This window comes from Enhydra lutris, unplaced genomic scaffold (assembly GCF_002288905.1).
Source record: "Enhydra lutris kenyoni isolate GAN:26980312 unplaced genomic scaffold, ASM228890v2 scaffoldscaffold15, whole genome shotgun sequence".
Taxonomy (NCBI): Eukaryota; Metazoa; Chordata; class Mammalia; order Carnivora; family Mustelidae; genus Enhydra; species Enhydra lutris.
Genome location: NW_019154099.1, coordinates 7,132,540 through 7,159,528, shown reverse-complemented (window position 1 = coordinate 7,159,528; position 26,989 = coordinate 7,132,540). Strand labels below are relative to the sequence as shown.

Below are 26,989 nucleotides of genomic sequence, written 5' to 3'. Positions count from 1 at the left end.
TTAGCACGTTCAGCAGTATTTAAGCACCTGGAGAAAACTCCAAACTATCTGAAGGCAGGGACTATTTGCTCATCATCTTGACATTCCCTGGGCAAGTTAGTTAACTTTTGTAAACCTGTTGCCTTGATGGTGTATGGAGATATATTGGTAGCCAGCATTTATCACGTGATGACCATGGGTCCCGTGCTTTTAACATGGGTCGTATCATCTCATCTCAAAACAGTCGTGTCTGATAAACATTATTGCTATTCCCATTTGGTAGATTAGAAAAGAGACAGATCACTAAAGTAGTTAAGTGGAGGGCCTGGGATTTGTCCGTTCCCGGAGTCCATGTACTTATAGGGTTGTGTAAGAAGTGAGAAAGTGTAGGGAAAATACTTGGCAAGGTCTGGCTCTTCAGGAAGTGCATAGGAAATGTTAGATATTATCACTAACGTTGTTTCTTCCCTGCCAGGAAACTTTTCCAGCCATTAAAAACATGCACCCAATTGGACTGAAACAAGGTTGCTTTGTCCTGAAAGCGCTGTGCCCAGCCATCTTAGCAAGGGCACGGTCACGAGCCAGGCACAGCCAGCACCGGGGCTCGAACATGTGGAAGCAGCTCACATCTCTTCAGCCGGGAGTGGATTGCCATGGGAAGTCATTAGGGAAAGTACTGGATGCGAGTTATGTGTTTTCCCCTTGGGATATGAGGGTTTGACTGCTATTAATAACAGATGTGGCCAGCCAATTACAGAGTGGAGATGGGTAATCACGTCTTGCATTTTGAAGGCTTAATCTGATCACCTCTGGGGTCAAGGAATTACACAGTTATCATAATGGTTAAAGTCTGTTTGTGCCACCACTTAGGGACCAAAGTTCAAGCCTTGGAGGTCCAAAGTGGAGTTTATCATGCATGTGTGTGCATGAACGTGTGTGTATCTTTGTGTGTGATTTATTTTTTGTGCACATATAAGCTGCTCCAAAGCTCGGCCCTGTCACCCCAGCTCCCTCTTGAGTTTACCTGGTAGATGTTTCTCTTGAGAAAACGGGAAGCCAAGAGGCCTCGATACTGCCTTCAGTTCTGCTACTATTTACTTTGTGATTCCTAGGCTTTCGCTCATCTGTGAAATGAGGGCAGTCTCCCAATGTTTACTTCTTGGTCTCCTCCACACAACTGTGAGCTCCCTGAAGGCAGAAGCTCTTGTATCAATCACTGAATTCTCAGCGTCGAAAATAGTGCCTGGCATACAGTAGACACTCAATAAACACTGAACAAATGACTCTCTGGGTTTCCTTCCAGTGATGATGTGGCATGATTCCGTGAAACCATAATCTAGTGCACTGAGCGGATTCCAACGCGTGCAGCAGATAACGTTGGCTGTCAGCTCTCTTCTTATTTTTCCTCTGCCTACTGTTGAGACACCTTCGTGAACATTTGCACCAGAATATAACACCTATAAAAGGAGATGATGTTGAGATCCACCAAATTTTTCTCTTCTCTGGCAGTCCTGGAAATGATTTGGATGAAGAAGAAACTGGAAGTATTGATTTGGAGGGTTGGTGATCTGCTGGCTTTATTCAAGCAGGTGTGTCTGCCAATGCTCCCCACCCATAACTGAGACACTCCACAGCACTTGTCACCAAGGCCTCTAGACTCAGTCCCCCTTGATGAGAAAAGACCACAATGTCCGAAGGCTTCAGATGACATGACGCTCAGTCTAGATTTGGAAGGGGAAATGACCAAGAAAGACCTGGTCAGGGTTCTTGGACGTCAACAACACAAACTCTGGTCACTGGAAGCAGAAGAGGAGATTAAGAATTTCAGGTACCACAAGCAAGTGGGCTCTGCCACCTCTCCATCACCATCCCTACCACCCCCCTGCACCCACCGCTGAATACTGCTTGCCTCTGGGGTAACCCAGCACAAGCGGGAACATCAATTTGTCCTTTTGTTTTTGTACTACTTGTTCAAAATTCAAAGTTCCAAAGGGAGCAGATGATTGACCAAGCTGGGCCACACGCCCAAGCCAAGTCCAGGCATACCTCAGAGATCCCACACATTCAGTTCCAGACCCCACAATAGAATATCACAACAAAGCAAGTCAAATAAACTTTTTTTTCCCCCAGTGCATATGAAAGTTATGTTTACACGATATTGTAGTCCATGAAGTATGCCACAACATTCCATCTGAAAAAAAAATGTACAGAACTTACTTTAAAAATACTTTATGGCTAAAAAATGCTAACCATCATGTGAGTTTTCAGTGAGCTGTACACAATGATTACAGAAAACCGTAACAGATAAAATAATGGAAAAATCTGAGTATTACAAAAATTGCCAAGTTGCAACCCAGAGACGTGAAATAAGCAAACACTTAGAAAAAAGGCACCCACAGGCTTGCTCGATGCAGGGTGCCCACAAACCTTCAATTTGTAAGAAACATAATATCTGCAACACACAATAAAACAAGGTATGCCATATCTGTCCCACTGGGCTCCCACCGTGGAGAGGAAGGTCCTAACTCACACAGTGGGGGAGTCTCCCAAATAGAAAATGGATGCTGTATGCTGGTCAGCCACAGAACATAGAGAGAGGTCTAGTATGCCACAACTCAATTGTGTAGCATCCGTACATTTTGATCATCTGTCATTTGTAAAGATGAGTAAAACCCAGAATCTACAGTCACACACCCAGTACCCTCAGTGGGGCAGACTCATGACGAATGGAGGTAGGGCTTGTTAGGATTCTTGATCTAAAGGTTGAAAAAATGACCAGCCAAGATTAAATTTTAATCATTTAGCAGCTTCCTGCAATTTTAGAGATTGTGGTTGAGCATGCTACCAGTATGTTACAAAACTTCTACTCCGGACACAAATTAACCCAAGGGAACTTGCAACTCGTGATGGAGTTTCCATTCCTCCCCTAGGTCCTCCCACCTCCACAAAGCACGATGGCCTCAGGCCTCGCTCCTTCTTAGCCCCGTGGTTACTCTGGAGCTCCCCAGGGACATGGCTTCTGACCTTGGCCCCAGCTTCCCTGCAGAAGGGCCTCTGGGATAAGTCTGCTCGACGTCTAGCTTATGTCAGGCGGAAGGCTGAGTAGACAAAGGGACAGAATCCAAGGTGGAAGGGAAAACCTCTCTTAGCAAATAATGCTGATGCTCAAGACAATAAACAGGACCAAGATCTGTGTAAGGAAAAGAAGAAATACATTATAAGTAGATGTGATGACACTGTCAATAAAGTAAGAGAGCAGAGTAAGGCGCAGCAAAGTTTGTGATGTACGATTTTGTTTGCTTTTCAAAAGGAACTAATGCCGGTGGGTATGTGTAAGAATAAAAAATACTGGAAGGGTAACCTAAGCCCCATGGGAATCAGTGAGAGAAGCAGAGAAAAACCTTTCGGTTTCACTGTATGTCCTCTTTCTGTTTGCACGTCACCTGTGAGTACACAGGCTATGTATAATTAAAATGAACAAATTTAAAATGTTGTAAAAGCAAAGCTTAACAAGAGAAAGGAGTAAAAATCAGTCATGATCAAGCTGGAATCAGGGGTCAAGAAAGCCTTTTTTCCCCCCAAACAGGGTGCTCGCCTGAGCCTGTGGGAAGGCAGGTTTCTCTCTGCTAAGAACACATTTCTGCTGACAGGCCCAAAAGGACAATCAAGTCTGGATCTTTTCCTTGCTGTTCCTCAGAGCCGGACCTCTACTCAAATCGGGCAGGAACCCACCTTCTATCTCCTCCCCAGGCGTCTGGGCAAGACTGGCGACAGGTGACTCAGGGAGAGGCACTTCCTGGGCCTCACACCAAGGCAAGGCTCAGTACATGTCCGCAAGGAACGGGTGGCCTTCTCTCTTCTCCCCACTGAAAGAGTCCATCATTACTAAAAACACAAATCTCTTTAATCATGAGCCTGCTTGGTTTGTTGTCCTGTAATAACGGTGGTGATGTTGGTGGAAACTAGTTTGGAAACTTAACTGACCTTTAGAGTAAAACAAGTAATGACCCAGACTTTACTAGATGATGCTGGGTAGGTTTTGTCTTCTTCTGGGTTACCAAAAGCAGCCCCCACACTGTCTATATTAGAGCTCGAATTACAGCATACCGGAGGAGGGTGAGAATCAGTTTGATAAAGAATCCTTAAAAAGAAAGAAGGAGCCTCTCTAAATTCCTACTGACATCAGGAAATTCTATCCACACAGAACCCTACAGATGCGGGCAAGGGAAGGACTGGGGTGTGGGAGCCAGAGGAAGTCTAATACCCCATTCTTCCCCACTGATTCCCACTGCCCCAGATCTCCCAGGCTGATGTTTCCCTTTGTCTTCTCAGCCCTTCTGAGTTACTAAGAACTCACTTCAAGTCATGCAGCACAAGGAAAAGTGAGGGACTGAACCACTTTCCCTCCTGCCCTAAAAGAAGTGATCTGTAGGGTCCTGACACCAGCCGGTGAGATGCATACACTCCAGTCTTTATCCCTCTAGTGCAAAGAAAGGCCAGTTCACATCCCATCCCTCGGGACAAGGGTGGCTGGAGGAGGTTCAAACTGCCCCGGGCAGGTGCGGATCCAAAGCAGGTCAAGGCCGCCCAACTTAAGGTAGTGACCGCCAAATCCGGCTGGGCTGCAGGCTGCGACCTTCCTCCCCTTTCACTCAGATGTCTGGCTGGCAGTCCCGCTCGTAACCCCCTCAGCTACCAGGGCCAAGATGACCTACCCCAACTCCAGCTTCACACGCATTCCTCCTCATCCTCCGGGAGTTCCTGCCCTTTCTGCAATACTTAAAAAGGTCGGGCACTGGGCTTCCCTGGAGCAGGGCCCTCCCCCAGACCCCTGAAGGACAGTTTCTTTGGCCGGTCCCCCAAGAGCATGGGCCCAGCCTTGCCCTGGTTCTGCTTGTCTCTTGAGGAACCCCATCCCACACCCCGCCACGCCCACCAGCCCCAGCCTCCAGGGCAGCTCTCGGCCAGGGGTCACCGGTGCGGGGCAGCCCGCTAGACATGGCTTAGAGCGCGGCCATCCCAGTCTGGGCCCCGGGCCTCGGCGGGTCCCCGGTCCCGGAACCCCCGAGCAGTGGCGCCCCCGCCCCTATGAGCGCACAAGGCCGGGGACCGCCGGAACCCTGGGCCCCGCCGCGTTCGGCCGCTGGCTCCCGACCCGGCGGCAGGGGCCCGGGCCGAGCGGCTCCGCGTGCTGCGCTCCGGCCGCCCAGTGCCGGGAGGACGCGCCGCAGCGCCAGCCTCGGGGCCGCGCTGGTTAGGTAGCAGGGGGGACCGGAAGGATGGCGAGGAAGTAGGAAAGGGTTTCCTGAGATGAAAGATTACTTCCGTCCGGGCTCTGGCCTCTCTCTGGAGCCGGCTCGTTGGGGGCAGGGGAGCGGGGTGCGCGGGGCTCGGGGGCCGCGCCTTGCCACCTGCAGCGCCCGCAGCTGGCGGGACGCGCGCGGCCCTGTCGGGGGGCTAACGCGGGGGGATTCTTGCAGGTAGGAGTCGAGAGCATTTCCTAGCGCCCAAGCCATGGTGGCCAAACAGCGGATCCGGATGGCCAACGAGAAGCACAGCAAAAACATCACCCAGAGGGGGAACGTAGCCAAAACCCTGGTAAGGCGGGGGCGGCGCCGACGGGGCAGAGCGGGGCCGAGCGGGGCAGGGCGGGCTGGGGCGGGGCGGGGCCGGCTGGGCTGGTGGCGGGCACCGGGCCGGCCTCCCTGATCCTCGCTCCCCGGCCCCGGCCCGCCCCTCCCGCAGGGTCCCCGCAGCGTGGGCGATGAGAGCCGGGCTCTGGGAGGCGAGGACCTCGCGGTGCTCTTGGGGGCGGCGAGGGCCAGGGTGGTGGTGGACCCCTTGGGGAGTGGCTGCTGGGGTTACCACCGAAGCTCGCAAGAGCCTCCCCAGGAGAGAATGGGGCCTTTGTCTGTGGGGAAAAACGGAAAGTCACATCCTTAAGGAATAGTTAAACCAACTGCGTGACACGGGGCCTGGAAGTGCTAGAACGTTTGGTGAATGAATGAATGAATGAATGAGTAAATGGAGGCCACTGATCATCACCTCCACCAGGCTTTGACCCCTGCCCTCCACCCTCAACAGACACCCACCAAGATAAGGTTTTCTCTCCAGCCCCTTTGTAATGGGGCTGTATAAGTTGGAAGGGCTCAAAGTGGGAAATGAGGTTCAGACCCATGTTTCCCTCCACCCCCCTTTCTCTCCTTCACCTCTTCCCTAGTGAGACCTCCACCAGAATGAAGTTTAAATTCAACATTACTCTATCTCATCCTGTGAGCTCTGGCGGGTCTTGATGGTATGATCCAGAACTCTGGAGAATAGACTAAAGGTTTTATCACTGGAGTCTAAAGTAAATCTGGGCCTTACACACAGGGTTTTCTTTTAGCAAAGCAGATCTTCAAGAGAAAATGCCAGGCCCGTGATTTTGGAAACTCAGAGGCATGCCTGGGATGAGTTGTTGGGCAGTGTTGGTCTCCAAGTCTATGAGCCAAGGCGCCTGGAATCTATTATCCTAGACACTTAAGCAAAGTCCAGCTGAAGCTTGGGGTTTGGCTGGAAAAGCTTGCAGACCTGATGAGGCAATTCCTTTTAGCCAAAGAAATGATGCTAGTTTGTAACTGAGCAAAAAGCTGGAGCTGCAATCATGACAGTAGAATTCCTACAAAACCAAGCAGTACCATGGCAGAGAAACCTTAGAATCAAACTCAGCTCTGCCTACAGCTTTATACACAGCTCTAGACTTAAAGTTATGCTTGAAATTCTCTCTTTGGGTGTTAGATCGTGTAGGTGTGACTGAGCAGTAAAATGCAATTACACCATTGAATCAAAAACACTTTTCACCTAGATCTCTTTTTCTTATTTGTTTTTACTCAAAAAAACAAACCTTGCTGTCCCAATTGACCTTGAAAAACAAATTTTAATTGATGTTAAACCACTTAGGGTTTTATATCCCTAGGAGATCACTTTGTCCTAGATACCATACAGATTAGCTGATGTGCTGAAAAATCTCTGGTTCCATGGTTCTTTTTAATGAACTAAGAAACAAAGAATTAAGTAAGTTATTAACTGAAGGTTGACAAGTACGGCCTACAAAAGTAGCAATTCTGGAGCTGGTTTGCAAAGCCAATGTATCCATTAGTCTTGGTAAAAAACGACTGCCACCTCGAGCTTTTCAAGACCATTGGAAAGTGTTTGAGAACTGGGGGAAAGAGAAAGTTACTGTCTTCAAAATAAGAAGATTTAAAATTGGGGGACAATGTTTAAATATCTAGAAAATGTACTTACCCCCATTTCCACTGAAGTAAACTTTCAGAGCTACATTCAGATTTCTTCAATCTATGATGTGAATGAATTTTAATAGGTTCTGATAGACCATGGAGTGGGCCCTTCAAAAGTGCCTGGCATCTGGGGTGGAGGTGTCCAAATGGCCCTATTACATGTGTAATGAAAGTTTTCCAAACCAAGCCACAATCTCTGTTCATCTTCAGGTGGTTAGAAGGGCCCTCCGGCTGCCTTTATTGTAAACAGACCAGCATCCAAAATGAAAATTGAAATTTTCTTTCAAAAGGAAATACTCTAAATCCTAAATCTCATTTTCCTAATTGCAGGTCAAACACAATTATACTTTGAAAGAAGTAACTTGCAAGGGATAACCTGTTCAGGATGCGATTGGGGAACATGTGAACAGATTCTAACTGAAAATTCAGAATCATCATTCAGAAATAAATCCCTTCAGTTGTATGCAGATGTTTCAGTATTTCCTTAGCTAATAGCTATGGCATGAATATTATTCTCCCAGATAGCAGATAAATCCAAGAAACAAAGAAATAAAATAATCGTTTTGTGATTACACGGTAGCAACTTCTTCAGAACAAAGGGGGATGTAAATTTCAGAATTCGGAGTTCCCTGCTGGTGTATAAGCACAGGGAAAGCCAGCCTCTGACATTCCAAAGCCTCAGGAAGTTGCAAACTCCTGTTTGAAATGAACCATGTCATTTGCAGGATTCTCCTGCTCTTTTTACCTTTCCCAGCGACAGATTGAGCCGTAGGTGCGTTGCCCCAATGTCTAGGGGCAATGTCTAGGGATTGTGCTGGGTACTGCTTCCAAAAAAGAGGAACTTAAAGCTCTCAGAAAAAGGATATATTGCCGTTCTTGAACTCTGCAAGTCCCCCAAATAATACTGATTCACTGGAAAATGTCATCCAACAGATTTTTGTGTTGTGTATTCTAGGCTCTGCATGTTGATAATTTGTGTTTTTCTGCAAAGGAATAACAATGGACTCCATTTGGTATCCACGCTAGACCAGTCATTCATTGACAGGCTCCCAAATTCACTTGTTGGCTTTGCGGAAGTTAGAGCGAAATGAACTTTTTATACGGCATCAGTGGGATGACAGCAACAGAGCTGTGGTTTCTGGTCAGCTGTGACAGATTGCTAGGGCGTTAGTGAAGATGGTGGGGAGGGTTAAGTGCCATAGTCCGTTCAGGTAACTTCAGTTAATATCTTGATTATTTACTGGATATGCCCTTGATCTGGTGTTAAGGGCCAAAGAATGATACAGTAACAGCTCTGGGTAAAGTTATGCAGCTGGATAAGACTGATTTTTGTCCTCGTGTGGTCAAGAGCAGCTGCCATTCCCTTGCAGCATGTTTCTTTCCTGCAAGAGCCGTGCTAGATACAAGCTTGTCAAGGACACAAACTGAGGGGTTTTCATCTTTTAGAGCCCACCGACCATTAGCACTTTAACCTACACTTCTCTAGTAAGAGAGCTGCAGGGACAACCCTATCACCAGTTAGGAAGTATTTATAAAAAATGACAATAGCCTTCCTAGACCCTGTCTCTGCTCTACTTGACCTATGAAATCATATTTAATGAAGTTCGTATGCTTATTCATTCTTCATTGAACACTCCTTGAGCACCTACTATGTTTAAGTCCTGGGCCAGGCATTGCTGTGTGTTGCAACAGGGAAGAGACACGGTGGCTGCCCTTGTGAGCCCACAGTCTGGCAGAGAGGCAGGTAGTACACACATGATCACGAGAGTAAAGGGATACACACTAGACACTGACAAGAAAAAGTGCATGGCAATATGTAAGTGGTCAGTGAGCCCACTCGAGGTAGAGGACAGGAGGCTCTCAGAATGGAATGGGTAAGCTGGAAACCAAAGGACTTATCTATAATAAAATGAGTTCTCTAACTTTTACTGGTGATAGATTATTTCTGGCTCACCCATGTGAGGAAGCATTAGTGAATTATTCCATTTTTTTTCGCTCCAACTTCTCCCTTTTTATTTGAGAAATTCACCACCTTTTTTGGATGCTTCTCCCCAAAAACAGCTTTTCTATTGACTGATTTGATTTTAAGGACTAAGCCCTACCTGCCAATAGACTGGGAGGGGTTGTGGATGGTGGTTCTTAATACGTCTGTGCTGTTGGTTGGAGGGGAACAGAAGCTATGCAGGGCTCTGGGTTCATGTGGGCACCGTGGTGCCCTTCTGCTCCCCAGGGAATGCGGAGATTTCACCAAGAGAAAGCTTCGTTGAGGTTCGGGAGCTTTATTACAAAATGCTGCTTCCTTCACATATCCACTCATGGTTGCTGGGATGCTTCTGCCTTTCCAAGGATTTCCACAGCACCAACTTGCCAGCTTTTTTTGGCACGTAGAAGGTTCTGAGAAAATGACTGTTCTGTGACCTTACTTGGAATCCACAGTTGCGGGGAATTAAAGATGACTCTATTAATGGAAAACACCCAGGTTCTCTAATGGGGCAGACCTAAATCCCAACCCTTGCTCAAGTTCCCAAACTTCGGGGGTCCATTTCCCAGCTACAAATTGGAGATGATAATTCGCCTTGTACCGTGTTGTGGGTGGTGGAAACAGGGGTTGTAGATTGCCTGGGAGAGAGCCTGGCGTAGAGTGTGCCTTCCACACATGGAGACGATTTGTCGTAGCATCATTTGGGGCTCCTGAATCACTCAACTGTTTTGTGTATTTTTACCCCATCTGTCCCCAGAATAGCTAAGCCCACCACGTTCACTGAGTTACAGGAGCATAAGTAAGGTCATGATGAATCTTTTCATACCTATTTGGACCCTTTACAGTTGAATTTCTTCATCTGTGTCTGCCCACTGGGCATTGAGATTGGATCTGTCTCACAATGTGAGTCATCTCAGCCTTTAGTGGTGTCTGGTAATCCCCCACAAATGTTTCCCGAATCAACGAACCTAACCTTCCTTTCCATTCCTTTTCAGAGGCCACAAGAAGAGAAATACCCCGTGGGACCATGGCTGTTGGCACTGTTTGTTTTTGTTGTCTGTGGCTCAGGTATGGGTTTTTCACTGACCTCACAGCCCATGTTCTGCTCTGTCCTTCAGAAACACACTTCACAAGTAAATAGACAAAGAAGTATATTGGCCTGGGATTCAAGTTAATCACTGACTGAAGCCTTCCTCTCAGCAGGGTTTGATTTGGTCTCTAGTCCAGCAGAGCAAATACGAGTAGGGACAGAATTGATATACTATCAAATCATAATCATAAAATGATTACACTGAGCCATTTAGTTGGCTATAAACACTGTAGAGTTCAGTTAAACCTTTGTGTGGAAGCATAGCCTAAAAAGGGCAGTTAGAACAGGAACACCTGTCTGCCTGAGATAGATCCAGAATCCGGAGAAAGGGAGAGGCTTTCTCCTTAAGAGGAAATGCCACAGAGCTCCTAAATAGAACTGAGCCTTTGACCTGCACCTCAATGTACAGTCCCCTTGTACTGGAAGGTGGTAAGTTCAGAGAACTTTGCTTACACTCATGTGCAAACACACACACACACACACACACACACACACGGGAGAGGTTTGAACAAAGGATCATGCATTTGTTTCTAGCTGAATTCTGTTATTGGGAGTCTTGTAATTCCTGGTCTTCATGGGTTGGGTCTTGAAAATAGTGCTAAGTGAGGAGAAGTGAGGTCACTTCTAACAAGGTAGGCCTTCGGAGGTTCCCAAGATCTTAAAGAAACAAAACTGTACACCATTCCCAGTGATGTGACTCGAAGGGAATCCTTTACCCAACATGGGAATCCCTCATCTTTAAAAGAGGTTACCCAACCTCTGTTAGAATACTTCTGAGGGTAGAGGGATCACCTCTTCAAAAAGCCTATCCCATTTCTCCATAGCTCTCATTCTGTTAGAGGTATCTCCCCTCTTTTGAGCTACACTGTGCTGTCTTCTCAATAGTTCAGGTGTGAACTCCTAAAACCACAAGGCATGGCCTCATTGTCTTCCGAACATCTTGAATCTTCAGATATTTTAAAGATGAGTTTAAAGTCTGCAAACTGAACTCCCTTACTTCTCCCAGCCTCGCCTCATAAGATGTGGTTTCTGGACCCTTCCTCTGGATACACTCCATGATTCTCTTACAGAGCTCATACAGAGCATTTGCAGCTGCGGAAGTGGGTCTAGAAATGGTGTGACTGCTACAGAGGCAGGAGGTCTGTTACTGCCCTTGATCCCATCACTCTGCTTCTGTCAATATGACCCGGGCTTTGGTTCATTTACAACGGTCACAGCACATCCTAGACTCACATCGACCTAATGACCCACCCAGTGCCATCAGGCTCTTCTTTACATAAACGTCCTGCAAGCTAAGAAACGCATCTCCACACACCACCCCCCAATCCAAGTTGTTCCTTATCCCCATCACACATTGCTTTATTGCACTCGTGGCCCTCATCAACATATGAAATTATTTCATTTGCTCACTTATTATCCATTTTCTGCTACTGGGACATAAGCTCAGGGAAGGCAGTGGTTTTTTGTCCAGGAAATCTGTACGTTCTTGTAAGAATCTAGCACACAGTGCGTGCTCAGTGTGGTTGGATGGACTCGTGGACATGTGGATGGTGAATGAAGCCAGATACACCCCGCACTGTAGATACCCAGCTGACTTCTCTGAGACCTCATACAAAGCTTCATGAATATTTCTATTAAAATTTCATTGTCGGTTGTCAGTTGTCTTTCTACAGAGTAGCCACCAAGTCTAGAAATATGGAAGAACAGACATCATAAACGGCTTGCTGATCTTACCATGTATGATTTGGTCAGTGACATTACACGATATGGTCAGTGTATCACCTTCATCAGCAACGTGTAGTTCAGAGCAGTGTAGAAAACTGCAAGGAATTCAGTGCATTGATGCCACGTTTCCGTCAGCTGCCTGCCTATTCCTCTGTTACGCATCACCTCTGATGATCCGTCTCTGATTTTCACCCCAAAACGGAACAAACAAAATGTGCCACACAAATACCAAGAGAAGCAAACCTATATAAAAAGGCAATCTCCATTTTCAGACTTTATGGCCAGCCTGTACGTTGCTCAATCTTGAACCTTGAGCCTTTTATCTAATCCTCTTTCCTGTCCAGCTTTACGGTCTCTGAAAACATGCTATTCCTCCAAGTCACTGATAAAAGTGTAGACATGGCGAAGCCCACGGAACGCAGTTAGAGAAAACTCCCTTCAGATTGACCTTGAGCCTCTCAGCAAAACTCGTGCAAACCGTCACCATGCGGTGGGGGTCCCCTGTGGGCCTGGCACGGGGCCGGGCTCTGGGAACACAGACGCCTCCAGAAGGCTGCAGGCACTGAGCGGGGTGGGGGGGAGATAAGGAAGCCGTTTGTTGTACCTGGGGGCTGAGTGCTGTGATAGCGGAGTGCCCAGTGTGCTTGGTGGGCACGGATAAGGGACTGTCTCCGTCTGTGTGGACAGCTGTGACAAAACACCACGGGCTAGGTGGCTGGTAAAGAGCGGAACGTCATGCTCACAGTCCTGGAGGTAGGAAGTCAGACCGGGGTGCCCGTGTGGCCAAGTGAGGGTCATTTCTCCTTGTATCTTCCTGTGGGATCCTCGCATGGCAAGAGGGTGAGGGAGCTCTGTGGGGTGTCTTTCATGACAGCACTGATCCCATTCACAAGGCCGCCCCCTCATGACCCAGTCACCGGCTAAATCCCCTAACTTCTACAGCCGTCCCATTAGACATTAGGATTCCAACCTGTGAGTGCAGGAAAACGCACACAGCCAGACTACAGTGGGGACTTCTAAATCACCCTGGGCGGAGGGGAAAGTTTCCCAGAGGAGGGGCCGTTTGCGCTGAGCACTAAAGGACAAAATAGCTTGAGACGGTATTGCCAGGCTCAAGAAGGGTCAAAGCCCAGTCTTAGGGATCCATGAGCTCAGTCATCCCGCAGCCGGGGTTCTCAGGGACTAAACAGATCCAGAGCCAATACTGTTTTCTTTTTTGATGTCAAGATACACATTAACTGCTTCAGCCGTTAGCTAGCCTGTGGGGGGCGGGAGGAGGCGATTCAGTCAATAAAGTGATTTGGTCTGTTTTTCTCAAACCCATGTTGGTTCTCAATACCCATCCTTTTCCAAGGGCTTAAAAACCTTTTCTAAATTACATTTTAATTACAGTCTTGCCAGGCTCTCGGTCTGTATAGTGGGAACAGTGTCTTTTTCCCCCTGGGTAAATTGGGACATCTGCTGACAACAATCTTCTGGAGTTCTCCCAGCCTTCATTCGTTTTTCCAGGGATTAAATACATTGGCTGTGATCCTTTCTGTGAGTTTGTGCAGGGGCCTGGGATGGGAGCCTGCAGGGCCCAGAGATGTGTATTTCAAGCTACTGAGAGGACACAGCCCCCTGCCCCCGCCCCCCTTCAGACCCCTGCTCTCCTAGTCAGGAGTTGGGTCACCTTACTTTGTCTGTGCTCCGTTAACATGCTACCATGATCCCTAAGTCAGGGGCCTCCTCTCTTTTTAAATTGTAACTAGGTATCATCCACTACTGCCACCTTTTTTTTTTTTTTTTTTTTTTTTTTCTAACTTAAGCTTTTATTTATTTATTTATTTTTTTTGCAAGCCTTCGCTCAAGCCGGGCACTGTTCTCACAGAAATGTGTCACTCCTTGCAACTTGTCCTTGGTACCGTGCCCTTCCTTCTATCTTGGCACGTGTCCTTCGCTAGCCAAACATGTCATGAAAAGCACAATAACTCCTCCAGATCTATCCCTGTGGCCACCTCCCTGGGACAAGTCACGATTCTGTTCATCTTGCAGAACCTCCCGTCCCTCTTGAGTTTCTCCCTCAGAGGGTTCCAGGGCCGGCATGTTCTCTGCAGTGTGTGAAGGAGGGCGGTTTCTGCCCCAAGTCCGGCCAGGCAGCTCCTCTGCTTCATGTCCTGAGCCTCCTCGGGGATGGGGTCACTGGAGCTCCTGGTCACTGTTGTCTCTGAATCCGCGTGGCTGGTGGTTCTGTTGCTGGTCCATGTTGCTGGTGTGTCCGTTTTTATGCAGGAAACTTACGGAATCTTCAAAGATTAATGAAAGTGTGGATCATGGATCTGATTCTCTTGAAAGACTCGCTCGCATTACCTCACTCTGTTAACCCTTTTTCTATTAATGATTGGGTTGGGCAAAGTGTTCTTTTTAGAAATAGTGTCAGCGTATCTAGGATGGGTAAATATTCGGGTCAGGCGAATCATCAGGAATGCACATCTTCTCTGCTTTCTTAGCTAGATTGTGGGAAAGGATCCAGACTGGGAAAATGTTGGCATTGAAGTATATGGTCTCTTATTGGCCACCCTTACTCCATTTTATGTGGAAAAACAAGTTCCCAAACCTCCAGGGGGTTACCAGGCCCCTTAACTACGGGGAGTCCTGACCCCTTGCTTCTCGACTTCTTTGCTATGGCCTTCCTCATTCTCCACACATGCCTTTCATGCCTGCCGTGCTGATAAGAGCAAGATAAGGAAAAGGAAGGGGGGGAGAAGAATCAGTAAAGTGGGGAGGGTACAGAGTGCAGACGCCCAGAGACCCCTGGCACGAACACGCACCCGGCGAATGCCCACCCCCTCACTAGGAAACCAGATAAGAGCGCCAGACCTCCTGGGGCTGCCCTGAGCTCAAGCCCCGGGTTGGAAACCCTAATACATTGTCCCATGGACCTGAGTTGGAGGAAGCTCTCTAAATACACCCCCTTCAGGGTAGGTAGATTTCCACTTTCCATGATTGCAAAAGGACTCTTGGGCAAGACACTTCTTTGAAACCTGACCAATTGGCGGGTAACAGGCTAAGAGGTTAAGAGGCCTTGGAGAGGGGGGATAGTTCTGGAATGTGCCAGATGTAGGTTCAAAGCTGAGATTCGCTATCAGCTGGACAACCTTGGACACATGATTTACTGTCCCTATCGATTTCCTTTGTGATCAGAGAGGGATACTAGTAGTCCTCCACCCATAGCAAGCTTGAATCCTGCAGCTTTCATCGGTGCCCTCACGGAAGCCCTCATGGAGAACGGTGGTGCTACAGTTAGGACTGGTTATGCCACCAGGGGGTCGGAGGGGGTGGTATTTGGCTTCCATTTGCCTTTGCTCCTTCCAGGCTCAGCCCCTCGCATCGGTCTTGATCTTTCACAAAGCAACAGGCCCTCCCTCTCCACTCCAAGGATGAGTGTCAGCAATTTAAGTGATAACCCCCCGGGTCCATGAGACTCTCTTCTGATAATAAAGCATCAGAATCTTTCAGACCTGCCCACACAGGAAAAGGGAAGGAAAAGGGAAGGCCCCCACATGCAGAAATCAATGAATAGGGGTTTGTACTTTAAGTTGCATATCAGAAATAAAATGTAAGTTGCATTTCCTTAACCCAACCTGAATGCACCACTGTTTTGCTCTACGAGTTTTCTTTGTGAGACAAAAGCTTTGGGAACAGTGTGTTCTTTTGAGACACAGTATTCTCCACTTTGGACATCTCAGGCCATGCTGTCCTTTGTTTTGTTTAATTTGGTAACTATTGTTATTCGTATCATATACATTCTGTCAGAAATCTAAAACCCGTTTCTCAGCTGAATACCTGTTTTGAGTCTCCTCTAAGGGTGATTCCGAATAAGCCAGAAACTTTTCTCGTTTAAGTCTTGGCCTGGGACTTGGTTTGGCTTGGGCCTTTTTAACTGGTGGCATTTGTCTTTCCTTGATTTCCAAGGACCCCAGATGCACACTGAAGCCCAGAGGATTCAGGCCCCTCCCTCGCTTGGAGACTTCGCTGTGTTTTTCTCTCCCTGGTTTATAAAAACATTATCTTCCATTTCTACAGGCGGTGGGGCTCTTTCCAGATAAACAGCTCATCCTGGCTGTCCTGGTCCCCAGTGGCAAACCTGCCTCCTTGAGAACCGTATGATAGCTTCTGAGGAGTGCTTGTTGTTATCTGGAGACTCAGAGACAAGCGTGACCCAGAATGTCTTTCTGAGGCGGCAGAGATGTTGTCGCCCAGATAGGCCAACAGCTATCTCTGGGAGACACTTGCGGTCCTGACGTACTGTCTCAGAGCACTGGTGAAGCTAGTCACCTCTGCCTGCAGCCCCCAGCCCAGGCCTCCGGGGTTTTCCTCTCCCCTTTGTCCTCAGCAACTTCAAGAGCCTGATGGGGAAGGCTTGGGAGGCCATAGCCAAGCTCTCGGGAAAGTATGCTGCAGGTGACCTATCACGTCCGCCCTAAACCGGGAGGTGACAGCAGGGTCCCGTGTTCATCTTTGCCATCCTGGCCGAGGCTTTTGCTAATTCAGGCCACGGTGTTGACAGGACAACCCAACCACCTTCGGCATTTTCAGCTTTCCTCTTTGACTAGAATGCCTCCTGGATTCGATGAAATTAGGTCTTTTCCTTAACTTGTTGGCTGTTCAGACAATTTGGTTGGTGAGTCAGGATCACGTATCTTGTGATCCTGAGGCATTATTACGTTTTCCGAGCCCTGGTGTGAAACTGGACATTGACAGCAGCAGTCTGAGGCGGCACTCTTTGCAACATGGCCGTACCCTTCCGCATCCTTTCCCCTCACTGAGGTTTCCAGTGGATTCTTGGAGGCGTCATCTCATTCCCAAGATCCCTTGATTCTCAGGGGGAAACTCTTACGTACCAGCCATGCCCCGGTTCCTCCCTCCCTCCCGGTTCCCCTCCGGGGTTTTCCTCTCCCCTTTGTCCCTACTATTTCTCCCTCACGTATTCCTAATTTCAATTTTATTCCTCTCGCTCTGGCCAAGCCTGATATTCATTTCCTAATTAGAGATTATGAGAATTTTAATGGCTATGGAAGCCTGGGTATTCTCGAAACTGATGAGCTTATATCCCCCATCAAAGGGAAACCTCTCAGGGAATAGGATTAACCAATGACTGCTATTTCCTTCGGACTTTTCTCTATTTTCCAGTTTTGTCAATGAGCATGTATTACTTTTATAATCAGAAAAAATTAAGCGTATTTGAAGAGGAAAACATTTAGACTAGTGGTTTTTAGCCTTTTTGAAAAAAAAAGAGCATCTGAACTCTGTTCAAATGTTAGAGGGAAATAAATGAAAGAGTAGCTGGTCTGGTCGAAGTGGGACCTGTGTGTGTGTGTGTGTGTGTGTGTGTGTGTGTGCATTTGTGAGTGAGTATGTGTGTGTGTGTGTGTGTGTATGTTTATGTGTATGGGTTACCTTTTGTGTTGCTGGATATTCTGATTTTCCCATCCCAGGAAGGGAATAGATATCTGGACCTTCTTTGCATATCAGCTAGGAAACTGCTCTGGCCCAGAGCTGGCCTCTCACGACAGAGCTAATGTCTCTCAGGAGAGGGCCTGCTAGGTTGATCGGGCACGTGAACTGTGAGTTGCCGCACTGTGTGTGGGCAGCGACATTCCCTTTGTCTGTCACTTAACAGACTACACTCTCCTGAATCCTCCAGGGACTCTGCCTGCTGGGGGCTCAGGGGAGGAGGAGGTGAGAGCGTGTCACAGACAGGGCCGTTTTTCAGGACAGCCTCCTCAGAACAGATGTGAAGAAGTGCTTCCCTGAGATGTTCATGGCTGGGCCTGAACCCCTCCTGTTCCCCAAGCTTCGTGTTCCAGGTGGTCCAACCGTCTCCCTTGACATAAGGCCTCTCTGTTTCTGGAAGACCCAGCACCCCCACCCTCCCTGCAACGGGTGGCTTTTGTTAAGAACGGTGTGGAGGAGGGAAAGGGCCAAGCTGTGTGTGTGCGGGCTCCAGGGCCAGGCTCCCTGGATTTGAAACCTGGCTCTGCCACCTACTAGCTGTGTGGCCTTGTCCAACTTCTGCCCATGCTAAGCCTTGTTTCTCCCATTCTTAAAAGACATGGGGATGGTCTCTCACTCCTAGGATCTTAGGAGCTTGTTGCTATTGTCATTATGTCGATGACCCTTGGTCACACTGTCTCCCCACCTATAGGTCTCCCAAGCAAGGTTCTGACCAAGATTCTGAATGCTTACAGAGAAAGAGAGCATTTGGATCTTTCTAGTGACTTTCTTGGGTTATGTTAAGAAAACTCGTATGGGGATAGATAGCTCTGAGGTCTTGAGGAAGCTATGGCAGACCCAGCTCCCCCTGGACTGGCGGGGGACAGGTTTGTCAGTCAGAGGTAAGTGGTGTCACCTCTGCTGGGACAGCTGGAACCTCTTCTCTATTTCTAGAAAGAATTCTTTATAAACTAGTGGATGGGAGTGAGAAGGACCTCTTCATACAGCTGTTTTGGCTACCATTTCCTGAGTACTTATTACAACACAAGGCCTTACATGTACCTTTTTCTTCTCGTCTCATAATCCCTACAAAAAGGCTATGGTGCTCATTTTTCCAGTTTATGAAACTGAGGCTTATGGAGGAAATCAGCCCACATCCCACAGCTAAAAAATGAGGGAGCTGTTACCCAAACCTGAACTCTAAACCCATCCACTTCCTATTATCCTGCCTGCCTTCTCTCTCACCACTTCTCCCCAAGTACTACCAAGTGGAAGTTTTCCACCAGCCTTAGACCTCTAGTCTACAACTGCATATTGAAAACAACTCCCGTTAAAACATGTCTTACTCTCCCTGCCAGAGGTTCCAGATGCACGGCCATCCTGGGTCTGCTCCCAGATGGATAAAACCTTGACCCAGGCACGGGCTGCTTGCTGACTGGGCCACCAGTCACCCGATCACCTTACTCTTTTCTGGACCTTGCTCCAGGACAGACTTGAATTCACCATGTCTGCAGGTCAACCAGTAAACACTGGCCTTTCCTGGAGACCTCCAGAACGATCTCAAAACTGTGACACCCAAAATGGTTGTCACATCCAGGCCTGGAGGAGCCCTTCTGTTTCACCACCAGAGAAGGACTGAGGACATTCCTTTGCTCAGGAACTCCTACCTCGGGACCTGAGATGTACACTCTGGAAAAGATGTCTCATCTGCCTCTGGCTCCCACGAGGTGACCTGCGAACTCTCTCGTTCTATGCCACTGACTACCCTGTGTTCCATGAAGCATTTGGGTCTGTGTATGGTCTGCCGCTCAGAAGAGCATTTCTGCTGTCTGCCATTTTATTGGGGATAGACGGCAGCCCATTCTTTGCTAATAATATCCCTTCTTCCCATAGTGCCTTTCTGCCCTCGTGTATCCCAGGCACTTCTCTCTCTTCCCTCTTCTCCATCTCTGGAGAAGCTACTGGGAAAGGGATCGGGAATAGTATCCTACCTTTGACTCTCTTTGTACTGAAACATCCTGAGAGCTTAATGACCCACCTTTGCAATCTTATTTCTTGAACTTTCTTCTTGTCTCTCACAGAACCTGTCCTTTTTCTTACCAGCTCTTTTTTTTTTTAATTATTTTTAAATGAAAAATAATCAGAATTAAGTCATTTCTAGAGTTGTCTTATCCTCCTAAATGATATTCCTCTGGGCCATCTTGATCTCGCTCCTCAGTAACTCTTTTGATCTCGCTTCTCATCAACCTTATTTTCAATAAAAGTGGCCTTCTGAAGTTTCCACTTGTCGGGAAGGCAGCTTTCTGGCAGTCTCCTCTTGTGTAGCTGTCTGATGGTTTCCTGGGGATCCCTTCCTGTCATCCCCATGTCCTTCTGGCACTCCCAATTATTGGAATAGGTCAGTCCCCAGAGTAAGAGAGGGTTGGGATGACATAGTCCCAGGACTTAAGGAGTTTATTGTCTTTCATGACTTTCCTTCCCTTCCAAAGACTAAGCTCTTGCAACATTGGAATTTAAAAGTGGTCATTTGCTGTTGACTCTTGGTCCACAAAATAATTGTTTGAGGATTTTTTTTTAAAGATTTTATTTATTTGACAGAGAGACATAGCCAGAGAGGAAACACAAGCAGGGAGAGTGGGAGAGGGAGAACAGTCTTCCCGTAAAGCAAGGAGCCCAATGTGGACCTTGATCCCAGGACCCTGGGATCATGACCTGAGCCGTAGGCAGACGCTTAACGACTGAGCCACCCAGGCACCCCAGGGATTTTTAATACATGTTTTCCTCCATGCTCTTTGCAATTATTCACCTTTTGTTCCTCCAATAAGTATTTACTGAGGAACTACTATGTGCCTGGAGCTGAGCTAGGCCCAGAGGTATAGTCAGGAGCAAAATCATCCAAGGTCCCGGGGTGCCTGGTTGGCTGAGTTGGTTAAGCATCCAGTTCTTGGTTTTGGCTTGGGTCATGATCTCAGGATCATGGTATTGAGCCCCATGTAGGGCTTCACACTCAGCAGGAGTCTGCTTAGATATTCTCTTCCCTCTGCACCTACCTCCCTCACTCACATTCTCTTTCTCTCAAATAAATAACTACACCTTTTTAAAAAAATCAAGGTCCCTGCTTTCCTGGAGCTTACAGCCTAGTGGGAAAGCAAGATGAGTTCATCAAGTAGTCACGCTGAAATATATGAAATTTCAGCCATGACAGTGTTTGAAGGAGAGCCATGTAAGACTGGGAAAGCATCTAACGCAAAAGGTATCCTCTGAGAAAATGGTTCTCCAGGTGTGGTCCCTGGACCAGCAGCCTCAGCATCACCTGTGACTGACCTGGCTAGAAGTACACATTCTTATTTCCCACTCTGGACCCATTGGATTAGAAACTCTGGAGGGGGGGGTCCAGTTTCTGTTTTCATGCATCCTCAGGAGACTATTGTACACACGCGGGTCTGAGAATTCTTGCTTCTGATGGTCAAAGAAGGCTTCCCTGCAGAAATAACTTTTGGATGAGAAGGGAAAACCAGGCCATAGGGCAGGGCGGGAGAAATCTTTCAGACAGAAAAAAATGGCATTTGCGAAGGCCCTGTGGTGAGAGCAGAGGGCTTTTGAAAACGCGAGGGATTATCCTGAGAAAGAAGAGTAATACATGTTGTGCCCAAGCAGGTTGATAGGGCCGGGATACGCAGGTCATGGAAGCTTCATCAAGGATTGGGCAATAGGAAGCTTTGATGTACTTTAAACACAGGGATGACACAATCATATTTGTTTTCATTTAAAGAAGAATTCTAGCTACAGTATGGAGTAAGGATTGAAGAGGAGCAAGAGTAGGCCAGTTAGAGGGCATTGCAGGGGTCTGGGGGAAGATGGCAGTAACTTGCACTAGGGTAGTTTCCAGAGGCATGGAGAGAAAGGTGCATAATTGCAAGATACTTAGGTCAAGTCCATGGATCTTTGGTGATCAACTGGGGTGTTTAGGAGGAGTCTGGAATTTTGGGTTTACGTACAAGATGGAAGATAACGATGTCAAGTCTGTTGGTGGGAGGTGAGCATGAGAAGGTTCTGTTGCATTTGAAGTGTCTTTGAGCCACCTATGTGTAGATCTCAATTAGATAGTGGGAGGTGTGGGTCTGGAGCTCTGAGAAGTCAGAGCTGGCAGTACAGTACATAGATGAGTCATCCAAAGCTAAGTGCCAACTAAAATTGTGGGCCAGGGTGAGGTCGCTCAGGGAGAAAGAATGTAACGAACAGAAGAAAGCCAGAATGCTCATTGAGGAACATCATTATTCTCGTTTACTGGTCAGGTGGAGTTAGAATGACCCTTACGAAACCCATGGCATGTGAAGAGCCAAAGAGAAGGAAGAAAACTAGAAGCCAGGAGAATATAGGGTCACGGAGGCCACGGGAAGAGAAGGGTGAAGGAGGGAGTGGTCAACAATGGCGACTAGGGAAGTAAGACAAGAGGCAGGTGGAAAATGCCCTTTGGATTAAGTGAGGTGGAGGGAGATTTGTGGCTTTAGTAAGAAATATTTCAGTGGGCTGAAGAGAGCAGAAGCTATACTGATGTGCATTGAGGTGGGGATTGAACGTCAGGAAAGGGAGTGAGTGTAAACAGCTTTCTCGAAAAGGTGGTAGAGAGGAAAAGAGGGCACCTGTTGCTGCCAGATGTGGAGTCAGGAGGATTTTTCTGGTTTGTGTGACCATTGGGCTCAATGATGCTTGCATTCGAAAGCCTAAGGATTTCATTGCAAGGGGGCTGGTTAAATAAAATAAGAGATGGGACTATCTGAGTTTACTGACGATCGGGAAGCTAAACAGGCTACAGAGGGCAGAGGCTCTGGGATTCTGCAGCTCCTGCTCCTTCCTGGATTTTTCTGAACCTCAGCGACCTGCCCAAGGCCAGATGCCCTGACCTGGAATGCCTGCCGTCCCTCCTTTTCTTGGCATCTCTCCTCCCTGCTGTCTGGCTTACCCACAGCCCCTTTGCTACAGCCTGCTCAGCTGTTTTCTCAGCTTTGTTCACCCACTGTTAAGTTATTAACTTGTCAGGGTCCAGACTCCCCACTTCCTTTCCCACTTTGAACCCACTGTTGGCTCCCTTCCTGTTCGCTGCCTCGCAAAGTCAGCACTTGGAAGCCCGGGGCTGCTCTGCGGGTCATTACTGGCAGCCACAGACAACTACAATTACCGTAATTGGTATAGAATGCCGAAGGCTTCTTAAAGACATTATTACAACTGAAAAAGGAACAATAAACACAGCCATCTCTCCATTATCTTAGAGGTAGAAGCAAATGGCGAGCTTAAGATAAACTTTATTCAACGTCATTTCTCCAAGCGGGTTCAATTTCAGAGTCGCCTGTAACCCTATGAAGGACCGTCAGATTCTCACATGTTAATGGATGGATTCAGTAGGGTCAGGAGTGATCTTTAACAAGTTCTTAAAGCAGATTCAGTCACTGGTAAGTTTTAATACAAGTGTGGAGACTCTGAAACTAGAAGATTTTGTCTGAGAGTCTTTAGAAACGTTTGCAGCCGGTCCTTAAACAGAACTGGGTGGTTTTATCATTACCCAGCACTTTTGAAGTCATGAATTAACTGAATGGGGCATGACAGACTTAAAGCACAGACTATTTCCTATTTGTTGACCTACATTTCTTGTCTAAGGATAAAATTCAGGGAGAAATAACATTTTCGAGCATTTTAGGATGGGCAGATTCTTTTGCTTAGGTCATGATATTTATTCCTTGCAATGCTTTGAGATCCGTATTACCTACATGTGTACAAATAGAGGAATCAGGGCTCAGAACTATTCGGGAATTTTGCAAAGCGCGCACCTCTAGAGAGCAGCAGGCAGCCCTGGGCACTTGAGCTCCCAGCTTCCTGCTCACCCGTGGAGAACAAGCAGTCGTTCCTGTAGGAATGGGAATATTAGCAACGACCCCCCACCCCGTGCACTGAGTCCTCGGTGTATGCGGAACCTTCGTCTGTGTCGTGTCCTCTAATCCCTCAAACAACACAGCAAGCACCACGGTCCTCGTTTTACCCAAGAGGAAACAAACGCCAAACGGTTAAATTATTCGTCCAGTCAGTCACACGGCTCTCCAGGGAAGACCTGGTGCCATCTGAGCCTAACATTCCACTGCACCCTTGTTTGTCAACATTCGGGATGTTTCCCTGATCCCAAGAACAAAACATGAGGCATGGTAGATGTAAACAGTTTTTCCCTAATGTTGTTGAGTATTACAGCTGCCTCCCAGCACTCTGTTGAGCTGGAAGATGGAAGAATTTAATTTTTTTAATTAAATTTATTTAATTTTTATTCCCTGTCAGCCTTGGGAGGGGAGGACAGACCTGCCCGCCATGTCCGTAAGGTACTTTCCCACCCAGGTAGCAACTTCTCCCATCAAGACACGTCCCCAAACCCAGAAGCAGTGAAGCAAACCTCTGAGCACAACCAGAACTAAATATCGAAATCCCTCCTTCACTGTATCTGGAGAAAAGCCCTTCCGACCTTCGCCCAGAGCAGGCTCGCTCTAATTTTCCACGTAATTCTAACAGCCTCCGTGTTCGCTGGGTCTGTAGCAACAGCCTAATGGAAGAGGGCCCACCGCAGGTTGGTATTGAGACACCAGAAAGGTGAGCAGAGACCGTCATAGTGAAGCAAAGAAGACAGAAGCAGAAATGAGAGCCCAGCGTACAGCCCGGGAATGCCTCGCACAGACTCCAACGGCACTGTGCCAGTGAAGTCGGATCAATGACACTTTTTCATTAGGGTCACACCAAGCATTTATGAAAAATTACCATTGTGTCATGTTTGGGGACAATCCAATTTAGGAGAATAGTGATGATGTGTGCAGGGTTTGGGTTTTTTGTTTTTTGTTTTTCAGAAAAAAAAATGCATTCATCTCTCCTTCAAATCTAGCTGTCCAAGAAAGATTGCCCAAGGCCCTGTGTGCTTGGTCTTCGTACACCCGAAGCACAGTACTCGGCCCACAGTGCTGCTCACTAACGTTAGATGATGAAATGCCAACAGCTCGTTTCCTGAGGGCTCCAGAGAGCCTGTTTTCCTGCGGCCTCTCAGCTGCATTCCTGTGTATTCTGTGTTTAGACAGGACTCAGGGAAAGGATACCCAGCTTCGTCCCAGGAAAAAAAAATCCTGCCACACAGGGTAGCTGCCGTGTCCTTCATTCCCGTTGGCCTCCTCAAGACTGACCGACATTGCTGGCTGGAGAGGGTGTAGAACAGAAGCTGGGCCTGACTTTCCTGGGACGCATGTGACGGCAAGAGCTAGCACCAGGCCGGGGGAGCTGAGGAAACAGCTCTTAGCAAAACAGGCGAGGGCGCCTGGAATCCTCTGCGGGCTTTCAGGCTCCCACCCCCGCAGGATAAAACCAGTGTGGCCTAGGATGGGAGCTCGCTGTCCTGCAGAACATGTGCAGGCAGCCCCGAGATCTTGCACTGAGGGCTCCAGGCAGCCAGTCCCCCCCCCCCCCGCCCCCGCCACTGCGCGCTTGGCACATCTGCTCCCAGCACCTGGCCCGCAGTTTCCAGCTCAGGGGCTGCTTGTTTTCCAGGTCGCTGCTGTTTTGAAAAGGCAGCCTCACTGACCTGTAAAATGGTGAAATGAGTGCAGTGCCCGTATGGAAAGCCCTGTCCCCCTCTCCCCAGCGGCCACCAAACCCTTCTGGGGAAGGGGGGCCATAGCCCTACATGCCTGAGGGAATTCTGGCCTTCGCTCCTGATGGAATTAGCAGGAGTTATCCCTAAATCCCCAAGGCATCCATCAGCCGACCCAGCCAGGCTGCCTTTTTAAAGAAGTTCACTGACCTCTTGTTAACTGAACTCCTTGTTAGGAAACATCTAATCAGCTGTATGCTCCCACGTCCAGGGCCCAGGGGTCGGCAGGAGCGGGGCTCACCATGGACTGGGGTTTCCGGCTGCGTGCTGCCTGGTACCTGAGCTGTCTGTCTTGTTTTCCTCTTTCAGCTATCTTCCAGATCATTCAGAGCATAAGGATGGGCATGTGAGGAGGCCCGGGGCTTTGACACTGCCCCTCCCTCTGGAGGGCGGAGGACCACTTAAGCTTTTAGCCGGGTATCTGTGGGAAGCAAACAAGACACACAGAATAGAAAAAAAGTCTCCCTCAATTGTTCCCTGATCACTTCATCGTGGATGTCAGACCAAATTGCCTTCTCACAGGACATCTTGGTACATCCGTGTTCTGGAGCGGAAAGGACATTTTGCTTTTCTGTTGGCGAGATTGGTAGCTCCCAGGTGTCCACAGCAGCACACTGTTTTCTGGTTTGGCCCTTGGTTTCACTGATATATGCATGTGGTCTCTGAATGACCACCAGTTTACTTTCTGTGGATACAACCTCTCCTCCATTGGGAATTGGTTTTGCAAATAAATGTCTTTGTTCAACCTTATACCATGTGTGGGCTACCGTGAGAATATCGAAGTGAAGAATATGCCAGCATAGCTCCAGGTGGGGTTGGGAGAATGGGGGAGGGGGATGGCGGGAACTGAGCTAGAGGATTGGGACAGGGTCAGGAATCTGTGTCTGGGGAACCAGAGCTAGATTTACCTTCAGGACTTTTGCCCAGAATGAAGTCCCAGGCGGCTCTAATAACCTTGGATTTTCCACCCATTTTGCTTTTTTAAATTTTTTTTATCTTTTGAGGGTTTTTTGTGGGGTTTCTTTGTTCTTTTTTTTTTTTTTAACACAGAAAAGGCACGTACAAAGTGTGTTAAGGTTCGATTAGCTGTTATCACCTCTTTGTCTGCCTGAGGCTTGGTGGGGAACAGATGTCTGAGGCCTCTTTATGAAAATCAATCAACCTTAGGGCCCAGCCCTGCCCTAGTGAGGAGCACAGGCGGCCAAGAGTCCCTGAGTGAGTCCCACCTCACTCTGGGTGGTCAGCCCCAAGGCTGGGAGGGTGAGACCCAGGACTGGTGGGTACAAACCTCCCCTCCCTGGCCAGCCTCCCCCACAGCCTCTCAAAGTGTGGTCTGCCTCTAACGGACATCCCAGCATGAGCGGGGTGGAGGGGGAGTGGAGGGCATCTCAAAATGCAGACTCTGGGGTTCCACCTCAAGTCTGCCAAATTTAAAGTGCTACAGGCGGAACTAAGACTAATGTTTTGTCAAGCTCCCTGGGTGAGGCTTATACACTCAAAATTTTGAGGATCTTGATCCTGAGAAAGTCCAGCTAAAGAGGGAGTGAGTTTTGTCCCCCTCCAAGCAGCAAAGGCAGCCCAAGCTTGCTCTTAAGCAGACCGATCCTGGCAGGGCAGAGGGGAGGGAGGTAGGGGCAGGCGTGCCCTTTTGTTCCACTTCCGGTGAGGCCTAAGGAAGTCCTAGGGGCTGCTGCAGAGATCAGCAACGGGATTGGAGATGCTCACCCTGCAACTTGAAATGGGCCTGGGGTGCATTTTAAAATCCCATCTCTGCATTCTTGGCAGTTTTTTTC

The 26,989-nt window shown here is 48.1% G+C and overlaps 1 protein-coding gene across 1 annotated transcript; it reads left to right on the top strand.

Annotated features, from left to right (window-relative positions):
• The first annotated feature begins 5,493 nt into the window (after positions 1–5,493).
• LOC111146886 (stress associated endoplasmic reticulum protein family member 2) lies at positions 5,494–25,648 on the top strand. Its single transcript, XM_022502606.1, has 3 exons — positions 5,494–5,577; positions 10,233–10,305; positions 25,506–25,648. The coding sequence occupies exons 1-3, from the start codon at positions 5,494–5,496 to the stop codon at positions 25,544–25,546; spliced, it is 198 nt and encodes a 65-aa protein (XP_022358314.1). The 3' UTR covers positions 25,547–25,648.
• The last annotated feature ends 1,341 nt before the right edge of the window (positions 25,649–26,989 follow it).